This window comes from Coffea arabica, chromosome 3e (assembly GCF_036785885.1).
Source record: "Coffea arabica cultivar ET-39 chromosome 3e, Coffea Arabica ET-39 HiFi, whole genome shotgun sequence".
In the NCBI taxonomy this organism is placed as follows: Eukaryota; Viridiplantae; Streptophyta; class Magnoliopsida; order Gentianales; family Rubiaceae; genus Coffea; species Coffea arabica.
In genome coordinates, this window is record NC_092315.1 from 16,090,927 (window position 1) to 16,114,842 (window position 23,916).

The following is a 23,916-nucleotide window of genomic DNA, read 5'->3' on the forward strand; positions in this document are numbered from 1 at the left end:
CTATCTTTTTTTAATCAAAATTTCCATATCCATCCTCCATCTTTGATTGCCCACCAAAGCCATCAGTTTAATATCAAGGCTACTGGGGAAAACTTTGAAAAAAAAAAAAACTATGGTAATATTGGTGTGCAATTCTTGAGGATAACAGCTATTATAATAGAATTACACAAAGTTGATAATATGTATACGATAGTGCAACATTACAATAGGAGAAATTTTGTTAAAATAATTGGCGCCCTAATATGGTTCACACCCGATTTCGAACTTGATATTGATTGCTCATTACTGTTGAAAATCCCTATTTTAAAAGAATCACGAAATTAAATGTTAATTCAAACACTTTCAAAGTAAATTTCTTAAAACTAAGACTATTTTTAATCATGAATTTATAAAAAAAATTAATATCGGCATCATAAATATAATCCTACAATAGGTGGACCATGTGATTTATCTCATTAACTAACATATAGACAGGAACATCTGCACGTTTACTGATCAGACCAAACCATCAGTTTCTGGCCTCATAAGGTCCAGAAAAAGACATATATATACTTCTCGTTTGGCTGAAAATACAAGTGGAACATTTACAACGAAACAAACAGAGAAAAACCAGCGACGCATCAAACCAACAAATTGACACTTCCGTTTTGCGGCTCTGCTAATCTGCTGACTGTTCTGCTTTCTCATTCAGAGCCTTCCTTCCTTCCTTCAGGAACATCCTTTTTCCTTTTCCTTCCTTCTTTCCTTTCTGACTGAAGTAAATTGAACCATCTCTTTCTTCATACATGTGGATCGCAACAGCAGCGGCTTCCTCGTCAATTTCCCTCGGTAATCAACTGCTCTTTTTTTTTTTGTTTGTTCGTTCTAAACTACATATGGACCAGATGGTTTTATAATTTTTTTCCCTTCCCTTTATTTTCTCTGTTTTTGTTTGTTTGTGTTTTTCTTCACGTAATTGTTTATGTACGTTCCTCGTTTATGAAAATCTGGATTCTGATCAGCAAAAGTTCGTGTTTTTTGCCTTTTTTTGTGGGTATTAGAATTCCAAATAGACTATATTGCCGCGTTCCTTTTGTTTGTGAATCCTTTGAAGCTTACTGGGTGTTGGAATTGTTCTTTGCGTTTTGAGTGTTGGGTTGTATAAACATTGAATACATTCGATGGAGTTGGTTAGTATAATGTCTTGTCTTGCTCATCTTATATTTGCATTTGCCTAAATGTGCTTGGAATTTTATCTTAAGGCAACAAAGTTGGTTTGGATCATAAAACTCCTCTGCAGTGATGCAACAGAAAAAATTACTGATTCTTAGCTAAATTATGACTTAATAGCTAATTGAATTTGCAAATCAACCCAAACACAAAATCTAATCATGAAGTTACAGAATTTTTTCGATCAGTCAACTTTGAAGTGGCAAGAGTAAAGAGGCATTAGTCCATGACTTCATATTAGCCCCTCAATTGGATAATTGCTGTTTGCTGATAATAAATGGTTGCAAAACAAAAATTGAAACTTAAGTGCAATTTATCTCATTGTTCGGTGGTGAAGATGAAATTAAGTACAACAATTTGAACTGCTTGGTTTAAGGAATTGAGGATTGGATCAAGAGAGCATGACTTTTGGCACTTTGAGAAGAGTGTAAGTGAAGGTTTAGAAAGGAATAAGCATTGGCTGAACATATAAAATAGTCGGTATTGTGGAATAAGCATTGGGCTTATTGCAGTCACTAATTTCAAATCACACATAGAAAAATGTTTCTAACTATAAAGGACAATTTGCTTCATATCCATGCTGGTTTTCTTTTAAGTAGAGTGACAACTTGTATGGGAAAAAAGAATGGTCAATTAGAAGAAACTCTGTTTTTTATACCATGATTGATTTTTCTTTTTCTTTTTTTTATTCATTTTACACATGGAAATCACCCATTTGTTGTTCTTTCAAATTTTATGCGTGTTTGTATTTTAGGTCCCTCCAGCTGCCACTATTGTCCTTCTGAAGGAATTTGTTGCTCAACATCATATGGAATAACCGGGAGTTGGACGAAATCAGTTGCTGGCATTCATAGAATTTCTGCGCATTCAGGATTAAGGTCTATAGCTTGATACTAACTTTCTTAACTCTTTATTTTATTCTTTTGATGGAGAATACCACCTGAGAATGGTGGTTATAGCCTTGGGGAGCGGGGCTGCAGGTTGACATTTTTACTTGATCTTTCCCTTGATTGTCCATAACTGATGCTTTCCTTGGATTACCTGTTTAATATTCTTATTTTTGCTGTCTCTGTGAACTTTATTATCAGTTTCAGGTGCGACAATTCTTTCTTTGGAGTTACACTTTGGCTGCCAAATGGACATGAGAATTGCAATTCAAGGGTTTCAGTTGCCGCTGATTACTCAGATTCTCTACCTGATTCCTCAAGTTATGGTGGTGATAATGGTTATCACCCACTTGAAGAACTAAGAGAATGTAGAAGAACTCGAGTTACTAAGCTCACAGATGCTGAAATTGCAAGGTCAACTGTTGAGGTTTGCTCTCTTCGTGCATCTAGTGTTCATGACTGTTACATGCTAACATAGAAAGGAAAAAAAAGCCAAAAAAAGTATTACTATGTTCAAGGTGCTTCTGATGTGTTGGAAGGAACGGAACTATTTGAATTACTCTTTGAAAAGTAACATTAGGTCTAACTTTAGTTCTTGTTTTAGGCTAACAACAGAGCCTTGTTGTTCTTCCCTAGTATGGTGCACTGTGAACCACATGAACAAGTCTCTTGGGCTGATTTTCCGTATGTTATCGATGAATATGGAGGTTTGGCTTCTCATTTTTGTATTATCTGCCAAACTGTTTTTCTTACACTAGATTTTAGATGTTTGAACTCTTATGAATTTAAAATATGCAGATATATTTGTTGAGATCTATGACAAAGACAATATCTTGCAAGATCCTCAAGCAAGTAACCCTGTGGTGAGGATCTCTCACTTGCTGGATAGCTTTTCTCCTTTATGGATGATGCATGGTTGAGTAGCTGTGTAGGTTGATTTTTAAATTCAATATTCAAACAACTTTCACAGAGCCATTTCATCCTCTGGTAGGATAGTGGTCCTTTCTTTTCTTTCCAATGCTAGTTCTTTTATTTCTTTTTTTTAACCTACATTTTTCCTCTGCTTGTGTCTTAGTATCAGAATGTATCTTCCTTCTTCATCCTTTCAAGTTTAAAGATCTGAAACGATGAAATTTATATCTTCTCAGGATGCATCCTTACTGTGTTGCTTATCCAAAATCCATTTTAAAAAAGGGACTTTCTATGAGAAGATAATGGCTTGATTAAGGATCCAGACTAAAACATAGTTGGAAAACTTGTTTAAGGAACATATCAGAAAGTTTTTTAAAGTTCACGCTGAAAAAATATGTAGAATATTTTTTTAACAATTGCTTTTCAGACCAAATCACCAAAAATGGACTTTATATTAGACTTGACTGCAGATCTTGTCTCCTTCCAGGATTAAGAAGTTTTTCTTCTCTTAGACTTTCTTGAAAGATTTTCTCTGGCGGCACCCAAAGCCATCTGTTGAAATTACAACCCATGATGTAGGCATTGTGTTAGCCTGATAGTACTGTAAAACACAAAACTTAAGTTCTGCATTTGTATCAATCGTTCTTTCATATGTTAGTGTCTATGGTGATTTACTATGTGGCATTTTCGTTTTCTTACTGTTCACATCCTATAATGATCAATATGCTATTGCTTGTTTGCAGAATGCTTTAATTGGAATGGACATCTCACAATATGAAAACAGAAGGGTAGATACCTCTGAGTACGGCTTTTTAGAAAATAATTATGGTGATGACATAACTTACCTTAATGATTACGCTGAGGTGAAATAAGCTTTAAGCCACTTATTTTGAGTTTCCTGTTTTTAGTTATAGCTTTTGCTGTAATAATTTATTTATATATTTTACCAGTTTGAAGATTCTGAGATGTTGGGTGTACGAGTGGATTGGGGAATGCCAGACAGTTCTAGTTGGGTTCATCCAATTTATTTTGCCAAGTGCTTGACGAAGGTGGGTACTGTTTCTTTTGCTAAATTAGATGCTGGCTAACTGCTTTTGGAGCTGCTTCTACTTGCAACAATAAGCAAACTTGGTTGAGTTTTAAATGTAATGAGAAGGATTTTAGTTTTTGGAGTGCTTTTACAGGTTCATTAGACCTACGTGAAAACAACTTTAGTTCACATAAAAATAACAGGTCAAGCACAAGGGGATCCTTGGGCACTATTTGTTCCTTCATGTAACAATACTTTTTGTTTAGTATCCTGAAAGTAAGTTTCATCACTGGGAGTATTCATCACACTTTTTTCTCTTAAAAGAATTGTTATTGGTTGGTATCATGGTTATACTAATTGTAGCAACAATTAAAAGTAGAGTTAGTGATTTCACAATTAGATGCATCAATGAATTTCTACTCAGTGCTTTTCAACGGTCGTAATCACAGCCTCATACCATGCTTGATAACTTAGTATGTGCACCATCTTTATTCTTGTTTTTTTTTGATTGTATGGAGTGCCTCTTGCCCATTACATTGGAATTAAACGACTAATTGCAGTTAAAGAAAGTAAAATTTAAGTGAAGCTGGTGGCTTCCTGAGATTTATGAGACCAGCTGGATATGTTGAGACTCATTTTAGCTGGATGATTGGCACAAGCGTTCCCTTCTTTCCATTTATGTTTTAGTCACCATCCTGATCAGATTATTATGAGGGCTCTCCTTTTTGTCTTTTTCGACCGGTTGTGAACCAGATTTGACTATCCACTTCTTCCCACCTAGATCCAGGTGAAGGTGATCCAACACATCATTGTCCACGATTTTATCCCCAATATTACCTGCAAAACCAATATTTACCGTGAAACCACATATCCAGCTGCCAAACTCATCTCTAATCAACCCATCTGTTGCTGCTTTGCATTGACTTTTGGCCAGCTAGAGTGGGGTTTATCCCATCCAATGCAGAATAATTCCTTCCAGCCCCTAGCCTGTAGAGTCCGTTTAAATTCTCCACTTTCTTTGCTTGTTCCAGAAGTTTAGGAAGTTGAAATTCCAACTTTGGCAAGTCTTCTTTGAAGACAGCTGCATTTCTGGATCTCCATGCATGATATGCTACTTATTGGAAAAGGATTTGCCAAGTCACATCCTCAAATTTGCCCAGATTCAGACCTTTGTTTCAGTCTATTCAGTCCACCAGATTTTTTTTTATAAAATCAGTCCAATGCTCAGGATGAATAAATTTTTCCCAAAGTCAGATATACACCTACAATCTTGTAGTCTTTTGATTTTATTAGACCTTTCTGTGTGACTTTTGAAAATGCTGGTGCCAGGTCATTGATTAGTTAGGTCACAACTGCTTTTTATGGTGTTATGACTTAGTTCAACCTCTTATGACACCTAGTTAGAGTTATTTCTAGTATAAGGCTGATCAAGTAAAGAGTAAAGATGGTTATCATAATATATAGAATTTAATATTTGACATGACATGTATTTGATACTAATGATAGAAACTTCTTGACAGATTTTTCTTTCAAAGGATTTCAAACTTCACTAGTTATGATAAATAAACTGCACTGTCACAAACCATTTGAGATGCATTACCAGACTTTATTTAGGGCTGAATTGTTTGAGCTTGGATGTAACCATTGAAGGAAAGATACAATACACAGTCTAACAGAAACATATTGCTGTTACAATCTTTTTTCCTCCTCCATGAATTATGAATTACTCTTGCCGATTTGGTGGATCTTGTAGGATTTCTTAAAATCAATTTTTGGTTTATACTCTCCTATAGGTTGTTTCAGCGGAACATGTCAAAATGATTGACCATCCTTCGAATGGTGTTTCTGTTTGGGGACACCTTAAGCCTGCTTATGTTGATGAAGAATTATATCTAAGAAGGCTTTTTGATGATGAAAATAATGATTGCTACACTTCAGGCTGGACAGGTATTCTGATTCTCTTACAAATTTATCAATGTTGATGTATCTTTCTTTTAGATATTACTTTCTATATCTTCCATCCCTATTTGTGCATACCTATGTTGAAGATCCCTCGGTTCTAACATGGGCTACTATTCTAAACACATGTAAGTTGTAAAGGTGGCTTGTAACTAGTAGCAACAGCATCACCATGTCTAACTAGGGCTTTCTCTTTCTCTTCATATTTTTCAAAACTTTCCACTTTTGAGCCATGTTAGTGGATTTCCAGCATTTTTAAGGGAAATTTCTAGCTAAAAATACCTTTTTTTTTTGGTTGAAATAATTTTGCAATAAAGAGATGCAGATGCTACATGCTACCGTATTGTTCTCATTTATTTTATATTACTGAATTTAAGTGCCCCCACATTTTTTTCACTAGCACCTTTAAACTATTGTGTTTTCTCCACACTCTGCCTCAGTATTTTAGGTTGCCAGAGTGGGAAAGAGCTTGAAAATAGTATCATTACCTTCACCATTTCGTGAAATCCTACAACTAAGTGCTAATTGGACATTTAGCTTCTGTGTTAGCTTATATATCAAAAGCTAATCTCTAGTAACGCATTAAATTGCTAGTCCTCTAGATCTCTTCTAGTCCTTAGATCCAACAGATTCTACCACTAGGTCCGCCAATAAAACATCAAGGGACTAATGTTCCATTTGGAATTCAGGAAGGCTAAACTGGTAAACCATGACCATGGTTAACTCTACTAGTATCATTGGTCCTAAGTTGAATCCTATGGTTACCGAAGTAAAATGTGTAAACCATGACCATGGGAAAGGGAACTTATCTGCCAAAGGCTTTCACCATGGGAAGATAGTCCTCTTTAGTGCACTTTCAGGGTATGTTATGGTTGATTTTGATGTTTGATTCTGTGACTGATACTGAAACTATCATTCTTTCAGAGTTTATCTTCTTGAATTGTATTCCATTGTGAAAATTCCTTTCTTCTTATGATTTACTCACCCCATCTGATTTTCCTATATAATTTGAACTCCTTCAATCTGCCTTAGACATATTTGTGTGGGCTATTACTTTTGCAATCATTGACAGAGAAGTCAGCAAAGTTCTCCAGCAAGAGGACTGATCGTCAACTTTTTGTGTAGCAAGAATTCTTTTGTTCTTTACCCTTTTCCCTAGAAAACTTTCTTTGGTTGGTATGGGTCCGTTTGGATTAGCTGTTTTTGGGGTGTTTTTGAAAAATTTTGCTGTAGCAGAGTTTTTAGATTATATTTTGGGATATTTAAGAGTAAAAGAGTTTCTAGAATATATTTTGAGATATTTTTTAAAATTTTAAAAAAATTTAAACTAATTTTTAGATTACCTTTTAGAGTACTTTTTAAAAATTTTTATTGTATTTGAAAAACTAGTTTTTGAAAAACAGTCCCATCAATGCTATTAGCTTCATACCTTGGGAGCTCAGCTGGTTTACTCATTTTCCATGTGCAGATGGGGAAGGCTTCAGTTCTAGTGACTATGGAAGTCATAAGAGATCAACCATCTACAGATTGGATATCATGAAAATGGACCTATTCTCTGCATATGGTGAACAGGCATGTATATTGTTGCCTCCAGCTTGATATGTCTTGCAGGTTGTTGGTAAAGTTTTGGCATAAATTATCTCAGTTCCAGTGAACATATACTTTTGTTTTGGATAACAATATTTTTTCATTATTCTAGGAATTTTCGGTGTCTCGTTGAGATATATCTTACAATTTCCCACCATTAACTATATCAGAATTTCAACTTCCTATAGCCTGAAATAGTGCTGCTGACAACAGGATATAGGATAAAATTGACATATTAAGTTACCCACTTGAGGTGATGGCTGCACGTCCTATAAGCTGCTTTTACTTGATTTATTGTATGCATGTGGAAATCGTTTTCAAGCTTATGTGGGTAGCTGCATCTGTCATAGATGTCAGTTATTCCTCCTGGTAATTGCTTACTAACCAAGTATTTGTTTTTTGTTGTGACAACATATTTATTTTCTTGGTCAGGTTACTAGGCATTGCATTTTGGTCGATTACTAGAAATTCTTGATCTGCATCCATAGTTTCAGAAGTACTGAATTTCGTGGAATGTAGGATAAAGATAGCTTCTTTGTTAACCAAAATGTCATCTTTGTCATTCAAGACATGATTTATTAATTGAAAAAGTTAGTGCTCCCCTAGTCACCAGAATAATTTTGGACCATACTTCAGTATCTTTTTCAGAGAGAGTCCATGATGTCAAGATATGTTGTGTCATGAGTTATGTTCAACTTCTTTTGACTACCTGAGGGCATAAAAATGACCATTTTTTCACTATATGCAGTTGGCTATCAGTTTAGAAGATTTTCAGGATGCTGAGCCTGATATTCTTGTACACTCAACAGCAGCACTTGTAGAGCGGTTTGATGAGCCAGGAGTGAGATGCAATTTTGCACTCAAAGCTCTTTGCAAAAAGAAGGGACTTCTTGTTGAGGTAGTTTTCTCTTCTTGCTATAAGATTTTGGTCCGAGGAATATGGCCATGTTTCTCTAAAACTTAATTAAGAGCTATTAGATTATAGTCATGTCCGACATTGTAGAATTGCTAGGAAAAAAAAGAAGGATAATACTGTTGTTGGTTGGATGGAGTAACGAAGGCAGTGCTCTGTGACAACTGCCTCTTACTTCAGCATGAAGTAGAACTTCTGACATTCAACAGAAACTTGCTGCTTGGTTGGACTATACATGACAGATTAGGTTTTGCACAGAAAACCTTGTTAAAATATGTATTTTGAAGGTGCAGATAAAAAATATTTAAATTGGTGATTTTTCAACATTTTGGTGAATATAGTTTAAGTGAACAAGGTATATCATATGAAAATAAGGAGTTACATTATCACCCGGGATTATGGTCCCTTTCTTGGACATGTACGAGCTACAGTTTTGATGTGGAAGTCGTTTCATGTGGCATTAATGAGAAGTGGGATCCACCGCCGATGCTAGATGTCAATATCCCATTGTACTGCACTCAATCTAGACTGCAGTTAACTTTTTTAACATTTCACCTAAGACTACTTTACTAGCCTGATTCCAGTTTCTCTGCTTTGTTTTCTGTGACAAATTCCCTGATACTGTAGTGTCTCGCGCACATACCTATTCATATTATGGATTTTTGGCTTTATCCAACATGTATTTCTTGGTGGTTTGTTGCCAATAACATGCATGGGTATTTATATAGCATATTGTTTTGATAACTGATAACAATGTTTGTCTGCTCCATTTATTTAGGGGGCAAATTTGATTGGAGTCGACAGTCTTGGAATGGATGTCAGGGTCTTCTCAGGATCAGAAGTGTTAACTCATCGTTTTCCATTCAAAGTTAGGGTAAGGAAGCTGCCATCTGAACTGTAAAGTTGAAGGTGCTGCTAACAGTGGAAAATATTCACATTTTGAAGTAACAATATAAAAGGTTCTCTATTGCTTCAATTTTCTAGTGCTAGTAGAATGATACAGGAAGAAATCTGACTTTTAATACAAATACTGTTGGGACTTCTAATTTAAGGTGCATACTAACACTAGCAAAGACCAGATAATACTTTTAGGGGTTTTCCCCAACACAAACAGATCACAGAAACTAAATAGTTGGAGATCATTTCACTGAACGATACCTTTCTGAGTTACCTAGTGGAGTCAATTGTCCATTGTTCGATCAAAATGTTCAAGAAAAGTAACCCCCTTGGCTTCAAGAGAAACACAGATTTAAACATCATCTGATTTTCTGGAGAGGATTCTGGGTAGTCGATTCTGTATACACTCTCAAGGCCCCGTGCTAACTTGCTTTAACTTTGTTCTCATTAATCCGAAGTATCATGAATAAACTTTTCGTTCTTTTGAGATCTATTTGGCACGCATTGTGCCTATGGCAGTAACTTCCACCATCAAGGTACAGCAAATCAAAGAAGTTAGTTTCACTGATCTGTACTGCAAATGGCACATGTAACTAGCTTCCTGTCCTTCTATACTAAACATGCTTCTAAATGAAGTCCTGTTTTTGCATAACTAACTGTAATCCTGGTCTCTCTGTATGTGCAGGCAACATCAGAGGCTGCTGCAGACAAGCAGATTCAGCAACTTCTTTTTCCGAGGTCACGTCGAAAAAAACATAGGACTCTTGAAAAACTTAGGGACGCAGATTCATTTTGATTCTTAGGATGTCAGTTTTTTTTTTTTTTTTTGGTAATAAGCATCTATCAATAAACTTCAGGCGAAAGTAATAAAATTTTACCAATTTTACTCAGTTAAATGCTCTATCAAATTTCCTCTTCTCCCATCTCTTTGTTGGTCCTCTGTATTGTATAAGCTTCTCTTACACTGGCCAACAATAAAATCAGAAAATAAAAAAAGCCAAATGTAGCTAGTGCAAGAAAATATCTGCTAAAATATTTAAGATCATTTCTAGACCTTGCCATGTAGATTATTTGATAAGCCTCCATGAGTTATAGTGATGATGTGTGGAACACTGAAACTATCCCTTCTTCATATCAGTTTAGTTTCCCTATAGGAATTCTGCAGGGGATACACAGGTCGATTATTAGCTTTTTTTTTTATTTTTGGTTGGGGGCATAGAATTATGTTAGCCTGAAGTAATCGATGGTTTAGTTAGTGATGTAAAGTGGGAAGCTGATTTTCCCATTTCTGAAACATTCTCATTCTGCATAGGAAGATGCAAGGGCAGTTGCTTCTCTTTTGGAATTAATCTCTTGATTATTAAGTGCTAATCTACAATGATGAAGTTTGACACCAAATCAAAAAAAAAAAAAAAAAAATTGAAACGTCCTCTATTGAAATTTACTTAAATTACTGGGAACTAAAAGAACTGTGAAGCTTTGGTCACTAATGTCCTTCAAATCTTTATTGCCATACGATATTTACATTGGTTATGTCATTAGAACCGTGAGTGATATACTTGGAGAAAGTTTACTAACAAAAAAGATTTAAATCGCAGTGATGTCTTAATATCAAATAAAAACAAAATTAAATTTTAACAAAAAAAAAACTAAATTGGTAATGAAACAATTTTCATGATTGAAATAAACTCTGTCACATTTCTCAAGCGTCCAAAGCTGTACAAACTTGTAAAATAAAATATGAATTACTGGCTTGGTAAAATGAAGAAATTTGTAAAGCGTCCCATCCTGGAGGGCTCAAGCCTTCTGTCTCCCAGTACCTATTCAAAAATTTAGCATTCAGTTTATCAGGTTTTACCCAGCAGCATGCAGCCACAAAAGTTTTATATAATGCATAACAGAAACACAAGTATACTTTCAAATCAAACAGAAAAGGTTATCCACACAACTAAAGATGCATAAATAACAAGCATCATGACTTGTCCAATTCCACTTTGATAAGAGTATCTGAAAGCTAACAAGCCAAATGCATGGAATTTTAGATAAATGTGGCTAAGAAATATTCAGTATCCCAAAATTCAGGGGCCCTGTTGCAAGCGATGACATGAAACGTTTAAACGCTATTCGGAAATCAGATAAACAAAAGTGTCTGCATAAGATCATGACTGACTTCAGCATTTTCCCATGTTAAAATAGCCAAAGCCAACAACATTGTTATTCAAGGCAGTAAATGGCTACTCAACATGCACAACACAAATGCATATCCAATTCGAAGATTATATCTTTGCATATAAGATATATATGTATGTATATATATATGCCAGCAACATATTATTTGGCATTGGTTATGGCAAAAATCACATCTGCATTTTAATCTTTTATTATAACATCACTAAGTTAGACTGCTCTGGGATGTGTGCCATTCATTGCAAAGACCGTGCTCTCCTGCAGACAAGCTTTTCTATACTACCACAGTGAATGCAATCATGATCCTGATATTATTGTTTTTGCAAGAGACCAATTAGCCTTGATGTTGAAGCTCGTTGTCAACACAAGTAAATAAGTAACAACCAACATTTCCACAGTAGACAAGAAACGAATCAACAACAACAACCTATACTAGCTATTCTAAACATAACCCTATTCTAAACATAACCCAAATAGATGACTATTACTTTACATTTCTTGTCTACTTCTGCGACTAAGCAACCACTACTGCAATGTTCAACTTAGTCAAGAAAAAAGGGCTTCAATAAGTCTTGACAAGCCTGCTAAAGTCAACATCACTTCTATCACCTAGTTGACACCGAGTCTATCCTTTCACAAGAAGCCAGATTATCGACCAGAAGGGCTAATATAGTGTCATGAGAGGAAAGGAAAAGAACAATGGTATAGGCTGAAGATGAACGTGGTGTCACCCATACAGGCTGAAATAGTGCATGAGGTACAAGCTGACATGGATGATTATGCAACTTTCTCTCTACATTCACAAAAGTAGAGATATCGTGTCACAAATCAGTCATGCAGAACTAGAAGAATAGCATACCCATAAAAACTTGGAATCCCAAAAAGCTCCCATCCATGTCTCATTTCTTTTCCTCCTTTTTCTCTGGCCTCTGGTTGAGTTGAATAGAGTCAAATTCTTCATGCAGTTTAACACCAGAAAGCAAGGGATAAGGTTCTTTTATTCAGTTGACACATCTAGGTAAACAAGGTCCAGCAGAAACAAATTTCATATATTAAAACTAGAAATGGTGAATTATAATCATTCATCTTTATCTTTACAATTGCTTAAGTCACCCAGAGAGTGAAGAGATAATGAGATAATAACAAGGTTTAGGAGAATCTGGAGCTAGTAGGAAAACTTTATTCTGCGATAACTAATAGTAGTTTGGAGTGCAAGTTTATTGAGGGGGTGCTTGGTTCATGCTCCGGAATTGGAATTGGATACGGAATGAATTATAAAAAATCAGTATGGGTATAAGCTCCTGGTATCATTGAAATCACTACTGCTTGATACAATTTTTAGTGGAATGGGTATCAAAATTATTATTGCATTTTTGCCCTATCTTTTTCTTTGTTGGGTTCAATCATACGGGGCCTTTAGCAACAACCACCAGCCATCATCAGACCATCCCCAATCAAGACCTTCTGTTTTTTTTTTTTTTTTCATTTTTTGTTCTTTTCTCTCCTACTTTCAGATAGAGCTCATATGATGAAGCATTGCCACCTTTTCTTTTTTCTTGTCAATTGATACAATCCAAATTGAGAACTTGTCAATGGCTTGCAAACAGATTTAAGGAACTTTAAGTGGGGTGACACCAGACTCAAGCCAACGTGGTTTCTTTCTCAAGTAGAAGCTGAGTCCCTTGAGATTGCGGCTGTAAATTCTGGTACTGATTCAAACTCAGAGGTGAGGTTGTGCAGGAGGTTGTTGTGATGGATGAAATTTGGGGGGTCTAGGGTTAGGATGTTGAGGGTGAGGAAGGAGTGATACAGGTGGAGGAGGAGACGAGTGGTGGGAGGTGATGGGAGAAGATTGGAGGGAGGATGACTGAATGAGGTTAGTGAATAAAAGAAATGTTTTATAAAAATTATCTTGGAATCAAATATAGGAATCAACAAACCCACCAATTCACTCAGGAATGGAGAGTTGCTAACTTTTTAGAATTCATTCCAAAATCTTCAATCCCACGCCTATTATCCAAGCACTTAAAATGGACATCATTCCAAATCCTGAATCCCATACCCTCAAACCAAGCACTCCCTGACAGATATTTAATATATGAATCTTACTCTCATGATATTTATGATAGGCAGTTAAGGATATGATGAAAGTAGTGTAAATTGCAAGGCTTCGTGCAATTTTTTATTCATGAACAGTAACTAAGCACCGAGCATATATTCACTCAGTGAGGCAGGTAAAGTACTGGTGCATGCTCAATCAGATGGTTGTCTCACATTAGGATGTATAAGCTCGGAAGTTTACAGAAAAACAGAGAAAACAGTAAAGTATATATAATCAGATATCAGATATGAGACTCACTAAGATCAAATACACACGACCAAAAAATAATTATAATTTCACAAGGAAATGTCAGGTCATAAACAAGGGATCCTACCAACAAAGAAGCAATGTCCGAGCACAGAATTATATGATAGGTCAAAAACTACAACTAGTGAATTGCTCTCAAATGAACAAACAATTCTTCCTTGTCTAATCTCAAGGACGGATTGACAAATCAATCTATTCACAAGATCAAGTACTTTCCCTAAATCAAAGGAAGCCAGTATTATCATATATTATGCATTGTATACAACACATAATGTTACGCTACATAACTTGGGAACCTTGCTCCAAATGTCAGCAAATTTTTTCAAAGGCAGAAATACTCAATTTTACAAACAGCAATAACTTCCTTAAAGACAACATAGATTCATACTAACTATTATAAGCAACCATCACCCCACTTAAGGTTTTTCAATTTATCATACCAATAAGTTACACTATTCCATGTCCCCCTAATTATACCACAAATTAGACACATGCATTACATATTGTTTGAATCTTGGGCAAAAATGATGAGCTGCAGACACGCTGGACCACCTAAAAATGATCTAAAGATGCATCTGTATAATGGTGACTAGAAGAAAATATCACTTGATCTTTAACCACCACATCTTCATCATCGTGTGGTACATGAGCTCCAATCAGTTCAAGCAAGCTGCACCTGCCCCTAGCTGAGTGAAAATAGATGCAGCAATAAGAAGCACATGGATTTGTGAAATGCAAAGTCAAACAACTAAGGCCAAACTTGCACACTTGTCTTAATTCGTCTGATGCTCACCCACCACATCAACAAGGGCAAATTTCTCAAAATATTGTCAAAAAAAAAGTCGCAAAATGTTGTTGGGTGAGGGGCCTTCTCTTAATTTATGCCCACGGGCCAAATTTTACCCTTAAATTAAAAAAAAGTTTTTGCAAAATGGTCCCTGCAAATTTGTGAATTCAGACAGCCATGTTCTCAAAACACGGCAGGCACCTTTCTACTGAAAAAAAATTACCGCTTTCAAGGATCAGTATAATAGAATAAAATCATCCATCGTCTAGCAATATTCAGATAACGCAAAAGCTCGCTACACATGGCAGGTTCATTTGATATACACCACAGCCTGATACTCTATGCATAACATCACTTATTTTGAACAGATAATTTGGGTTCTTCATGGTTTTTAAAGTTGCCTAATATAAGGTCAGTAGCTTTAATTAATAAACTAACAAATATTTCAAAGATCTGCAACAATCAACGAAGAAGGGCCATAATTGTTCATCTGGAGATGGTGGGATGAAGGAAAAACAGAATCTAAGCATTCTTTTTGTAATAGAATCTAAGCATAAACTTCCAAAAATCTATAGCATTGACTTCAACTTCAACTGAAGAAAGAAATTGTCTCAGCTATGTCGACAGAAAGCTTGAGATGGGTCAAATTGGATACCAGTTTCAAAAGTTTAACAGTTCCAAAAGCTTAACAGCTCCAATTCCAGGTACCCAAAAATTTATCAATTTCAAGAAAATGGTCAAGTACCACTTCAGGAACTGATGAGGAGCACTTGGCAGAATAAAATTTTCCAGGAAATCTTCATCACTAGCCCATATCTTATATGTGAGACTGTGGGCTCCTCCCAAAATCTGAATTTCTTCATATTTTCCACTATTTGTTTTATACATTCCCATTTTAGTTTGTTAGACTACAAAACCCTTATTCTTTGGAAATTATTATTTTGGTATAAAAATTCAGTGTTAAAATGCACGAGTTTGTTAATCTTTTCACATAGCCAAAAACAATGAAGATAAATTTAGAAAAAAAAAAAAAGGAAGCTGCAAGTCATTTCCCGTTTGTTATGGTTGGGTTTTACAGATAATTAGATAGAATTTCATCTTATATTTGTTAAATTGACCGCTGCAACGGCAGGCACAATTCACAAATTTGGTCCCTGCTGTGTATTTGCAAATACTACCGGCTGTGTTCTCAAAGCACAGTAGACTTGCTTTTTAAAAAAAAAAATTAAGGATAATATTTGGCAGGCATAAATTAAGAAAAGGCCCTTCACCCAGCAAAATGTTGGCAAAATGTTGCTGGGTGAAGGGCCTTTTCTTAATTTATGCCTGCCAAATATTATCCTTAATTTTGAGAAATCCTTCAGTAATAATGGGTTATCTATCAGCTAATCTTTTGTTCATATTTGAACCATAGCATTTTACCGTATCTCAAACTATTAATTTGTTTCCATATATTGAAAAAACGTAATACATTAGCGCAAATAATGAATCAATTAGCACCTATTCAAAACTAAATACATGTTGCTCGCAATTTACGGGTCACATAAAAATGCAGGAATTGGATAGGAACAATTGTCAGCTTGGTTAATAACTAAATTTCACCACTTTTTTGGTATTTGAACCATAGCATTTTACCATATCTCAAACTATTAATTTGTTTCCATCTATTGAAGAAACGTAGTACATTACCATAAACAATGAATCAGTTAGCACCTATTCAAAACTAAATACATGTTGCTTGCAATTTATGAGTCACATAAAAATGCAGGAATTAGATAGGAACAATTGTCAGCTTGGTTAATAACCAAATTTCACCACTGACAAAACTTTCAAAAATGTGTGGCCAGGATTTCATGAAATATATCTAGAACCACGGAATCTGGACCACGCATTTTGGAAATTTGTGTTGATGCCCAATTATTAACCACCCAAAATACAATAGGACTGCAACTGACAACTGTCCTTGCAACAATTGCCACCAAAAGAGGACTAACTACTCCTCAAGACACTGCCACCAATTGCCACTACCTACTCCTTAAACATTGATCATAATAGCGATGTGTTACAAATGTCAAGTACATGTAGCAAATGGGTAGGATGTATTCAGGAGTTTCCAAATATTAGGTCATGCCAAAGTGGATAAGCCAATATTGCTCATGCCTATTCACTGTTATTTATTAACTAATACAGGCAAAATACATGACATTTACTGGGACAATTGAGTCATGCACTTGTTTCACTTTGAATTTCTTTCTTTCTATCTTTCATTTTACTTCCCCTTCTCCAGAGGTAGCGACAGTGCCAACTCTGTAATCTTCTACCTAGTTTTGGCATGGTTTTGCGAAGTGTCAAAACAAAACAGCTTGTTAGTTGTCTCCCTCCTTCCAAGTGCTCTCTGTCAAAGCACCATGTTGACCATGCATCCAATATAAAGGAATCCACTCAACAATTAAAGGCAGTCTACTATTCAATAATATCTCTCTCTTTCCATTAAAAATTTATACAACTTGAGAAACAAGTTTTAATATACACATTCATATTTCTTCTGTATTTTATTCAAATTTTCACTACCACTTGGTTTTCTACTAAAAATAGAATTGAATAGAATAATATTGCATTCAAAACAACATAGTAAACATTCATACCTCAAACCCCATCAACTTGTTAACCCCAACACAAGGGGGCAAAAAAAATTGATACTTAAAGAACAAATATCAAGAGAACATATAACCAACAAATAACTATTGTTAACTCTGAGTGAGTAAATCACACTAACAATGAAAAGAAAAATTAGACAGAAAAATTACCTCCGCCTAAGGAATGGAAGGAGCTGGTGGTGTTGCAGACAAAGAAGAAGCAGACGATGAAAGACTGGGAATGGCTTCCCAGCGGAGCTCCTTAACAACAGCAGCTAGTGCCTCAGGGTTGAGACCCATTTCACAAAGGGCAATGAGAATCGAAAGTGTATGACGATCCAGCCCAGTTTCAAGAATGTTTGACATGTGGAATACTAGGTCAAGAGATTCTCGTGCTGTTCTTGCAGCTTCTGGGTCCATCTACAACAGTAAAATCACTATTAAATGTTTTCCTTCTACTATTGATTCTCTAGTAACGATTTATATGAAACCACAAATAAAGAAACAAACATGAGGAGAATAATGGGCTCAAAAATTAAAAAGAGTTCAAAAGGAATCATTAAAAAAAAAAAGATTATTTCTTTCAACTCTTTTTGCCTAATTCATTGGCTCCCAAGCAAAGGATATCATTTGCCTCATCATTTCACTCAAATCAAGTATTCTTAACACTAAATATGTTATGTTTGCTATCAAGGACACGACTACACCAAAAAGCCAATAAATGGGGCAGAAAGGAAAAAGGGGGCATGCAGTCTAAGACTTAATTGAGGTTAAAGTTAATGTTAAACAAAAGAAGAGGGAAGAAAACAGCAAAGCGTTTATACTGTTTTCTTTAGTTACATTCGGTTTATAAGACAGCTAAAAGAGACTTCCTCATAGGAATTATTCTGAATTGTTAATCAAAGAAAGTGCTAAAGATTGTTATATTTTCTTCTGCACTCTTGTTTATAACAAACTTAATAGTGTAGTTCCTCATCTACAGGTAAAATATCAAGCAAAGGATTCATTGAGGCCGTTAGCAATGCATCAAATCCTTACATCAGTCCAGCTATGAATCTTATTTCCCTCGAGCTTTCCCAATTTCAATCCCAAACTGAAAAATATTACTATTCTAGCACAGCAAAATTTAGAATTTAAAGCCCTTATACACTCAATATAGTAGCAAATAGCTGCTGATTTCTAACCAGTCTGTGTAATTAATGGTCAAATTTAGGTTACAGCAGTCTCAGCAGCATAATTCCAAAGACTCGTCCATCTAATCATCATCAACTACTCTAAGCCAGCAGATCAACTTAGCACAATAATCACACACAACCACAATCCATTGCCCTCGAGGGGGATTTCTGTCAGTTCCATTAGACACAAAATCAAGAATAATCTTTTGCAACAGCCCAAAACAGTTCAACAAAAAATAAAGAAATGCAAGTACACTATCGAGGAAAAGGACAACGGCAAATAAAAACAAAAGGGAAGTACAGCGATTCCAATCAATGAATAAAGGCTTTAAAATTTAGTTAAATCTGCAATATTCCAATTGATCTATAACCAACCAAGGACTTTAAATAAAATAGTACTCAGAAAGCTAAAAATATACAGAAACAAATAAGGCTTTATACCTGTCGGAACAATAGCCAAGGACACCACAAGAACAAATGGGGTTAAGGTTCGACAGCTTTAATCTGAGATTTTGTGGTTGGAAGAATTGAAGAAAAGACAAAATATAGATTGTACTAGGACTTCTGCTTGGATTCGGGATGATAGAACTGCAAAAGGGGTAGCAAAAATGAACCCAAAGTGGGATTGAAATCTTGTTTCTTTTGATTGAAAGGAAAGAAAGAACTGTTCGTGGAGGAGGCTTGAGAACTTGCTCAAGAGTAAAGGCGGCGAAGGTGGTGGTGGTGGAGATTTTAATTTATTTATTTGTTTTTTTAAATTAGGTAATGCATGTCCAACACAAATATCCAAACTATCCAAAATATATGGGAATTTTTATTATCCAACCTGTGAGGACTGGAAAATCTATTATTTTAAAATCCCTAATTTTGGCTTAATTAATTATTTATTTGAAATTTTACCTCGAATAATATTTTCTAACCTTATTAGATCTAAGTACATGGTTTTCTAGTTTCGTTATATTTTTAAAGTGTCTCGTTTCAAAAAAAAAAAATTAAAATTATTTTCTTAAAAGCTTGATTAGTGAAAAGTGAAAACGTGTCTGAAAACTTTAGCCAATTGGGAATACATTAAGCCGGAAAATTTGAGACATGTACAATGGTCTTAAAATAGGTAAATTTAGGTTTAAATACTCAAGTAATAGTTAGTGGTACGATCGTTACAAGAATTTCTCGAAAGTTTCATTTTATCGCGCCTAAATTGGAAATACGTGTTTTCACGCGCGCGCTTAATTGAGGGACTTTGAACCATTATTTTGGGACAATTAAGAATGAATAATATTTATATGAATGTAAGTGCCTTAGAAGTTTAGTGCACTAGTGCAACAAACTTAAGAGAAATCGAGCACAAAACGCACGCGTATGCGCACTATTTGCGGTTGACTTTTGCGCATCTAAACTATTAGACGTTAAGCTTTTTTTGTACGCCAAAGGGTCAGACCAAACATCTCATTTCTCCAAGCTTCCATGGCCGGCTAGCAAACTGCAAAGGAACAACCGAAGCTCCTCAACATTTTCCTCTAAAAATCTTATTCAAATCACCACCAAATCTTCTCAAATTTTAACACTACTTAGCCTAAAACTTGGAGTTCATATCTAGCTAAAAAGGGGGAGTTTTTCACGGCTCACTTAGGAGCAAGGAAGGGCCGAAATTTCTGACTTGTTCATCAACTAGAGTAAGTCATGATCAAGCTTTCTAATTTCAATTTTTGGAAGTTCTAGTATACCTTTTAGCTCTTAATTTCATATGGGTTGCTGTTGTTGTTGAAAAAATGGAAGGTGGGCTCTATGAACTCCCACCTCTGTCTTGATGGCTGATATGGTGATTGATGCTATTTATAATGTTGGTTTAGTGTTTGAAATGGTGGATTAATGGAGTATAATTAGTAGAAACCTCAAGGAACTCATGGGATAGAAAAATTCCGATTCTGCCCCTGCCTTTTTCGGTTATTTTAAGGCCAATTTTTGATGATTTAATGGCTTGAATATGATGTTTATGTGTTGTATTAGTTGTGTAAAAATTTTCATTGGAAAATATTAAGGTTTGGTTGGGCAAATGAATTTCTTTGTGAAACTAGTCTAGCTGGAAAACTGTTCCCGTGTAGCTCTGTCAAGTGATAGTGTTTCGCCCGTAACCTTGTCCTCCGACGTCGAAATCGAGTGCCGTTGGTGGCATTTGAAACTAGACATCCACACCTTTCCAACGGTATAAAATGCACGTTTTGGTTCCAAGTATGTGAATCAAACCAATCGTTTTAAGAAGGCTGCCCTGTTTCTCTGTTCTGCTGGAATGATTTGATGATGCTGCAACTTTAAGCTTAATTTCGAGCCAGTTGCATGCTGAAACTTAAAACGATTTCTTCTGTGAAATTATAACCCTATGAATGTATTTTTCAACACTATCAACCATGCTCAATTCCGAGTTAGATTGAGTGAGTCATGATCAAAATACGGTGACTGCCTTGTTCTTGAAAACCCTTGGATTTGGACAGATTTGATGTGAGACTTGTTGTGGTCTTACTAAATGAATTTCTTGGTGCTAAATACCTACTAAATGTACCATGTATGTTTCTTAGACCTTTCTTGCACAAATGAACCATGTTTGGAGGTTTTCCTTAGCCGAATGTTTGGAAACCGAGAGAAAGGGAACTAAAGGCAGTTTTGCCTTAGTAATTTCAAAATTTGGTTGATTGGTTAACCACCTTCCCGAAGGTATTTTTTCACGAAATTTGATAGAGAGATACCCTTCATATAGGAGTACTATAATACAAAATTTTGTACCAATCCAAGTCCGTTTCGACACTTAACTAAAGGTCCAAAGTCGGAAACCCAAATCTGGAAATTGTTCAACAGTCCTGAATTTTCCCTAACTTTTAGCCACCATATCTTGGTGCTCGAAACTCCGATTCTTGATCCTCTTGTTCTGTCCTAAACCTTACTTGCACCTCTAATTGATTTATAAATTTCAAGGGTTGGTTTGCAATGAGTGAATTCTGCCGAATTTCCAAAGTTAGCGAAAAACCAACCCTGGCTCAATCCTGGGTGATCTGGAACAGCAACTTTAAACTCATTTTTGAATACCTTCCACTTAGATTCGTGGAAAAGTGTCTTCTAAGAACTTTTAGTACTTTCCGAGAGGTTTCTAACGGTATAAAGTTTTCCAATTTTATATTTGTATCGAGTGAGATACGATTTTTCAAACATCTATATCAAAACTGAAAATTTCCAACTTTCAAGGAAATAGAGTTTTCCAAGAACTCTTTATTCTTTCGACATTATGCAGACGTTTTAACCTCGATTTCCAAGATAAAAATCCAAATGCTCCTGTACTTTATGAAACGCCACTCGAACCTCGATTTACAAGTAATTAAGGTTCATTTTCACGAAATTCCCTAGATTGTTATAGTGCACGAATTATTTCTCGATAATTGGGTTGTGTGAATAATAATTCACTATTATTTGCTCAGGTGCACACGAGAACCTTCAAGAGGATCCTACGGTGGACGCTTGAACTTTCCTTAACCCTACTTGCACTTAATACTCGGTGAGTGTCAAGTGTTTGACTACTTGAACTCTATGGACTTGATTACATGCTTAGCCTACTTGGTTTTGAAAATGGAGTCGAGTGTGTACTTTATCGCACTCGTTCTCATTTGAAACAAATGACTCATGCTTAACATGATTTGCCTGGTTTACATGACCTGTCAAATGCTTAAACCTGTCAAATGCTTGAATATATGACATGGTATGCTATGATTGCATACGTCGTTGGAGTAAATCTCCTCGACACTTACATGATATATGGGGGACGTCCAAACTCATAGACCGACCTTGTAACTCGAGCCGGCATGTGCCTGGTCGGAAACCTTGGTGAGCCATGAGAATTACATGATAAGCTTGATCTATTTGAGAGATCTTGCTTGGCATACTCGTGGAGTATAGTCTTCTAAATGTCGTGCGGGCCCGAAGCGGTGTATGGTGGACGGATGAGAAGTAAGTGGTGAACTACGGATATGAAATATCAACCCGGATGACGGAGAGTCATCGCGGGGAGATATACGAATGACATCGGCAAAATGTGGAACTTAGCTCCTGAGAGCTACCATATCCTTGAATTGTTTCTGGTTACATTCTTGTTGGCATTATTAATTACTTGCAAGCTATTACTTGAATTGTTACTTGGGCTTGTTACCTGAACTGTGTGCCTGCATGTGTGTTCTTGGCCTCACGAGCGTTTTTGCTCACCCTGTAGATTTATTTTCCTTAACAGGTTTGAATTCGGAGGTGTACTGGAGAAACCCTCCTGATGTACGTTTATTTAGGATTTCTATTACCTTTTGGCTATGCCTTGGTTTTGGGTTGTACTTTTGGATTTGAAATGTAACATTTGGGGCATGATGTATATTTGGGATTTATGATGTATGTGGAACACCCGATATGCGAGTTGGATCGGATGACTATTATTAAGTTTAAACGCTTCCGCATTTATTGTATCTAAGTTATTGACCTGTTTTGTGTGGTCCGGTAATAAGCTTGAATGAAATTGCTTGAGCCCTGGCTAGAGATAGGCAGGCGTCCCGCGGATACCCTTTGGTTCGCCTTAGGGAGAAGTGGAGGCGTCACAGTTGGTATCAGAGCGCTAGGTTAGCGATAGGTTAGAAATCTATATGGGAGACATATTAGATACTCTACCCTTAAGACCTGAGATCGGATAATTAAGTTCTACCTTAAGAGGTATTTAGAAGCGTACTAGTGATTGGGTTAGGTATGCATAAACGACATCCGAATTAGATAGCGATTTAAATTTCTAACCCGAAAGGTGCTATTATTTTGCAGGGATGGAAAATGAAAATGGAGCTCCGGCAGCTGACGGGAATGGCCATGCTAATGGTCATATAGCGCCTCCTAAGCCTATCTACTATCGAGCTTTGGCTGGGGGAGCTCGAGTACGCTACTCCCCATCTGACAGATATCCCCGATGTGCGTGTAGGGTTACCTTTGCTTACCCGAATCACTTTGTGCTTGCTCTGGACGACAAGCGTCGTCAGCTAGTGGATCTTAATAGGGATCTTCAGGCAGAGGTAGACGAGTTTAGATAGATGGTTAGCGCTCAGGGTGAGCGGATTGCCGAGCTCGAGGAGGTGATCGAGGGTGAGGTGGCCACATCTGCAGTGGTCCGTGATGAGCTTCAGAGTACTAGGGTTCAGCTTACTAGGTTGAGGGAGGAGGTCCATAGTCGGGCTTCCGATATCGTCGCTGATGCCACTAGGCTAGTGGATGAGGCGATGGGTGTAGCTCAGGACTCTGAGGAGGAGGTTCCTTCTGATAGTCCTGCTGCGGACTAGGTTTAAATTGACTGACCTTTCTTTTGA

The 23,916-nt window shown here is 36.2% G+C and overlaps 2 protein-coding genes across 9 annotated transcripts; one reads left to right on the forward strand and one right to left on the reverse strand.

Moving 5' to 3' along the window:
• Positions 1-491: 491 nt before the first annotated feature.
• LOC113734770 (uncharacterized protein At3g49140) lies at positions 492-10,284 on the forward strand. 6 transcript variants are annotated; one of them, XM_072044734.1, is made up of 12 exons: positions 492-828; positions 1,964-2,087; positions 2,304-2,523; positions 2,701-2,803; positions 2,895-2,959; positions 3,752-3,871; positions 3,959-4,057; positions 5,832-5,985; positions 7,466-7,569; positions 8,333-8,482; positions 9,276-9,371; positions 10,080-10,284. In XM_072044734.1, the coding sequence occupies exons 1-12, from the start codon at positions 786-788 to the stop codon at positions 10,188-10,190; spliced, it is 1,389 nt and encodes a 462-aa protein (XP_071900835.1). In that variant the 5' UTR covers positions 492-785; the 3' UTR covers positions 10,191-10,284. The 6 variants fall into 6 exon arrangements, 5 of the variants coding, with proteins under 5 accessions (XP_071900835.1, XP_071900836.1, XP_071900837.1 ...); XR_003459376.2 differs by having other exon boundaries at positions 493-828; positions 2,298-2,523; positions 9,276-9,456; XM_072044735.1 differs by having other exon boundaries at positions 493-828; positions 2,298-2,523; positions 3,752-3,796.
• A 764-nt stretch (positions 10,285-11,048) lies between these two features.
• On the reverse strand, positions 11,049-19,290 carry LOC140004612 (mitotic-spindle organizing protein 1B-like). 3 transcript variants are annotated; one of them, XR_011812676.1, is made up of 4 exons: positions 18,989-19,290; positions 17,544-17,792; positions 12,441-12,510; positions 11,049-11,214 (listed from the first exon to the last, which is right to left on the reverse strand). XR_011812676.1 is itself a non-coding variant. In XM_072044738.1 (3 exons), exon 2 carries the CDS (start codon positions 17,790-17,792, stop codon positions 17,550-17,552), a length of 243 nt encoding a protein of 80 aa, XP_071900839.1. In that variant the 5' UTR covers positions 18,989-19,287; the 3' UTR covers positions 11,049-11,214; positions 17,544-17,549. The 3 variants fall into 3 exon arrangements, 2 of the variants coding, with proteins under 2 accessions (XP_071900839.1, XP_071900840.1); XM_072044738.1 differs by lacking the exon at positions 12,441-12,510 and having other exon boundaries at positions 18,989-19,287; XM_072044739.1 differs by lacking the exons at positions 11,049-11,214; positions 12,441-12,510 and adding an exon at positions 14,162-14,635.
• Positions 19,291-23,916: the final 4,626 nt, after the last annotated feature.

What these genes read in the sequence shown, in the direction of transcription:
- LOC113734770 (XM_027261440.2), top strand. Translation starts at nt 786, where the DNA reads ATGTGGATCGCAACAGCAGCGGCTTCCTCGTCAATTTCCCTCG. An exon ending in TCTCTGCATATGGTGAACAG is followed by an intron (nt 7,570 to 8,332) that starts GCATGTATATTG and finishes CACTATATGCAG; the next exon opens with TTGGCTATCAGTTTAGAAGA. An exon ending in AGAAGGGACTTCTTGTTGAG is followed by an intron (nt 8,483 to 9,275) that starts GTAGTTTTCTCT and finishes CCATTTATTTAG; the next exon opens with GGGGCAAATTTGATTGGAGT.
- LOC140004612 (XM_072044738.1), bottom strand. Translation starts at nt 17,792, where the DNA reads ATGGACCCAGAAGCTGCAAGAACAGCACGAGAATCTCTTGACCTAGTA.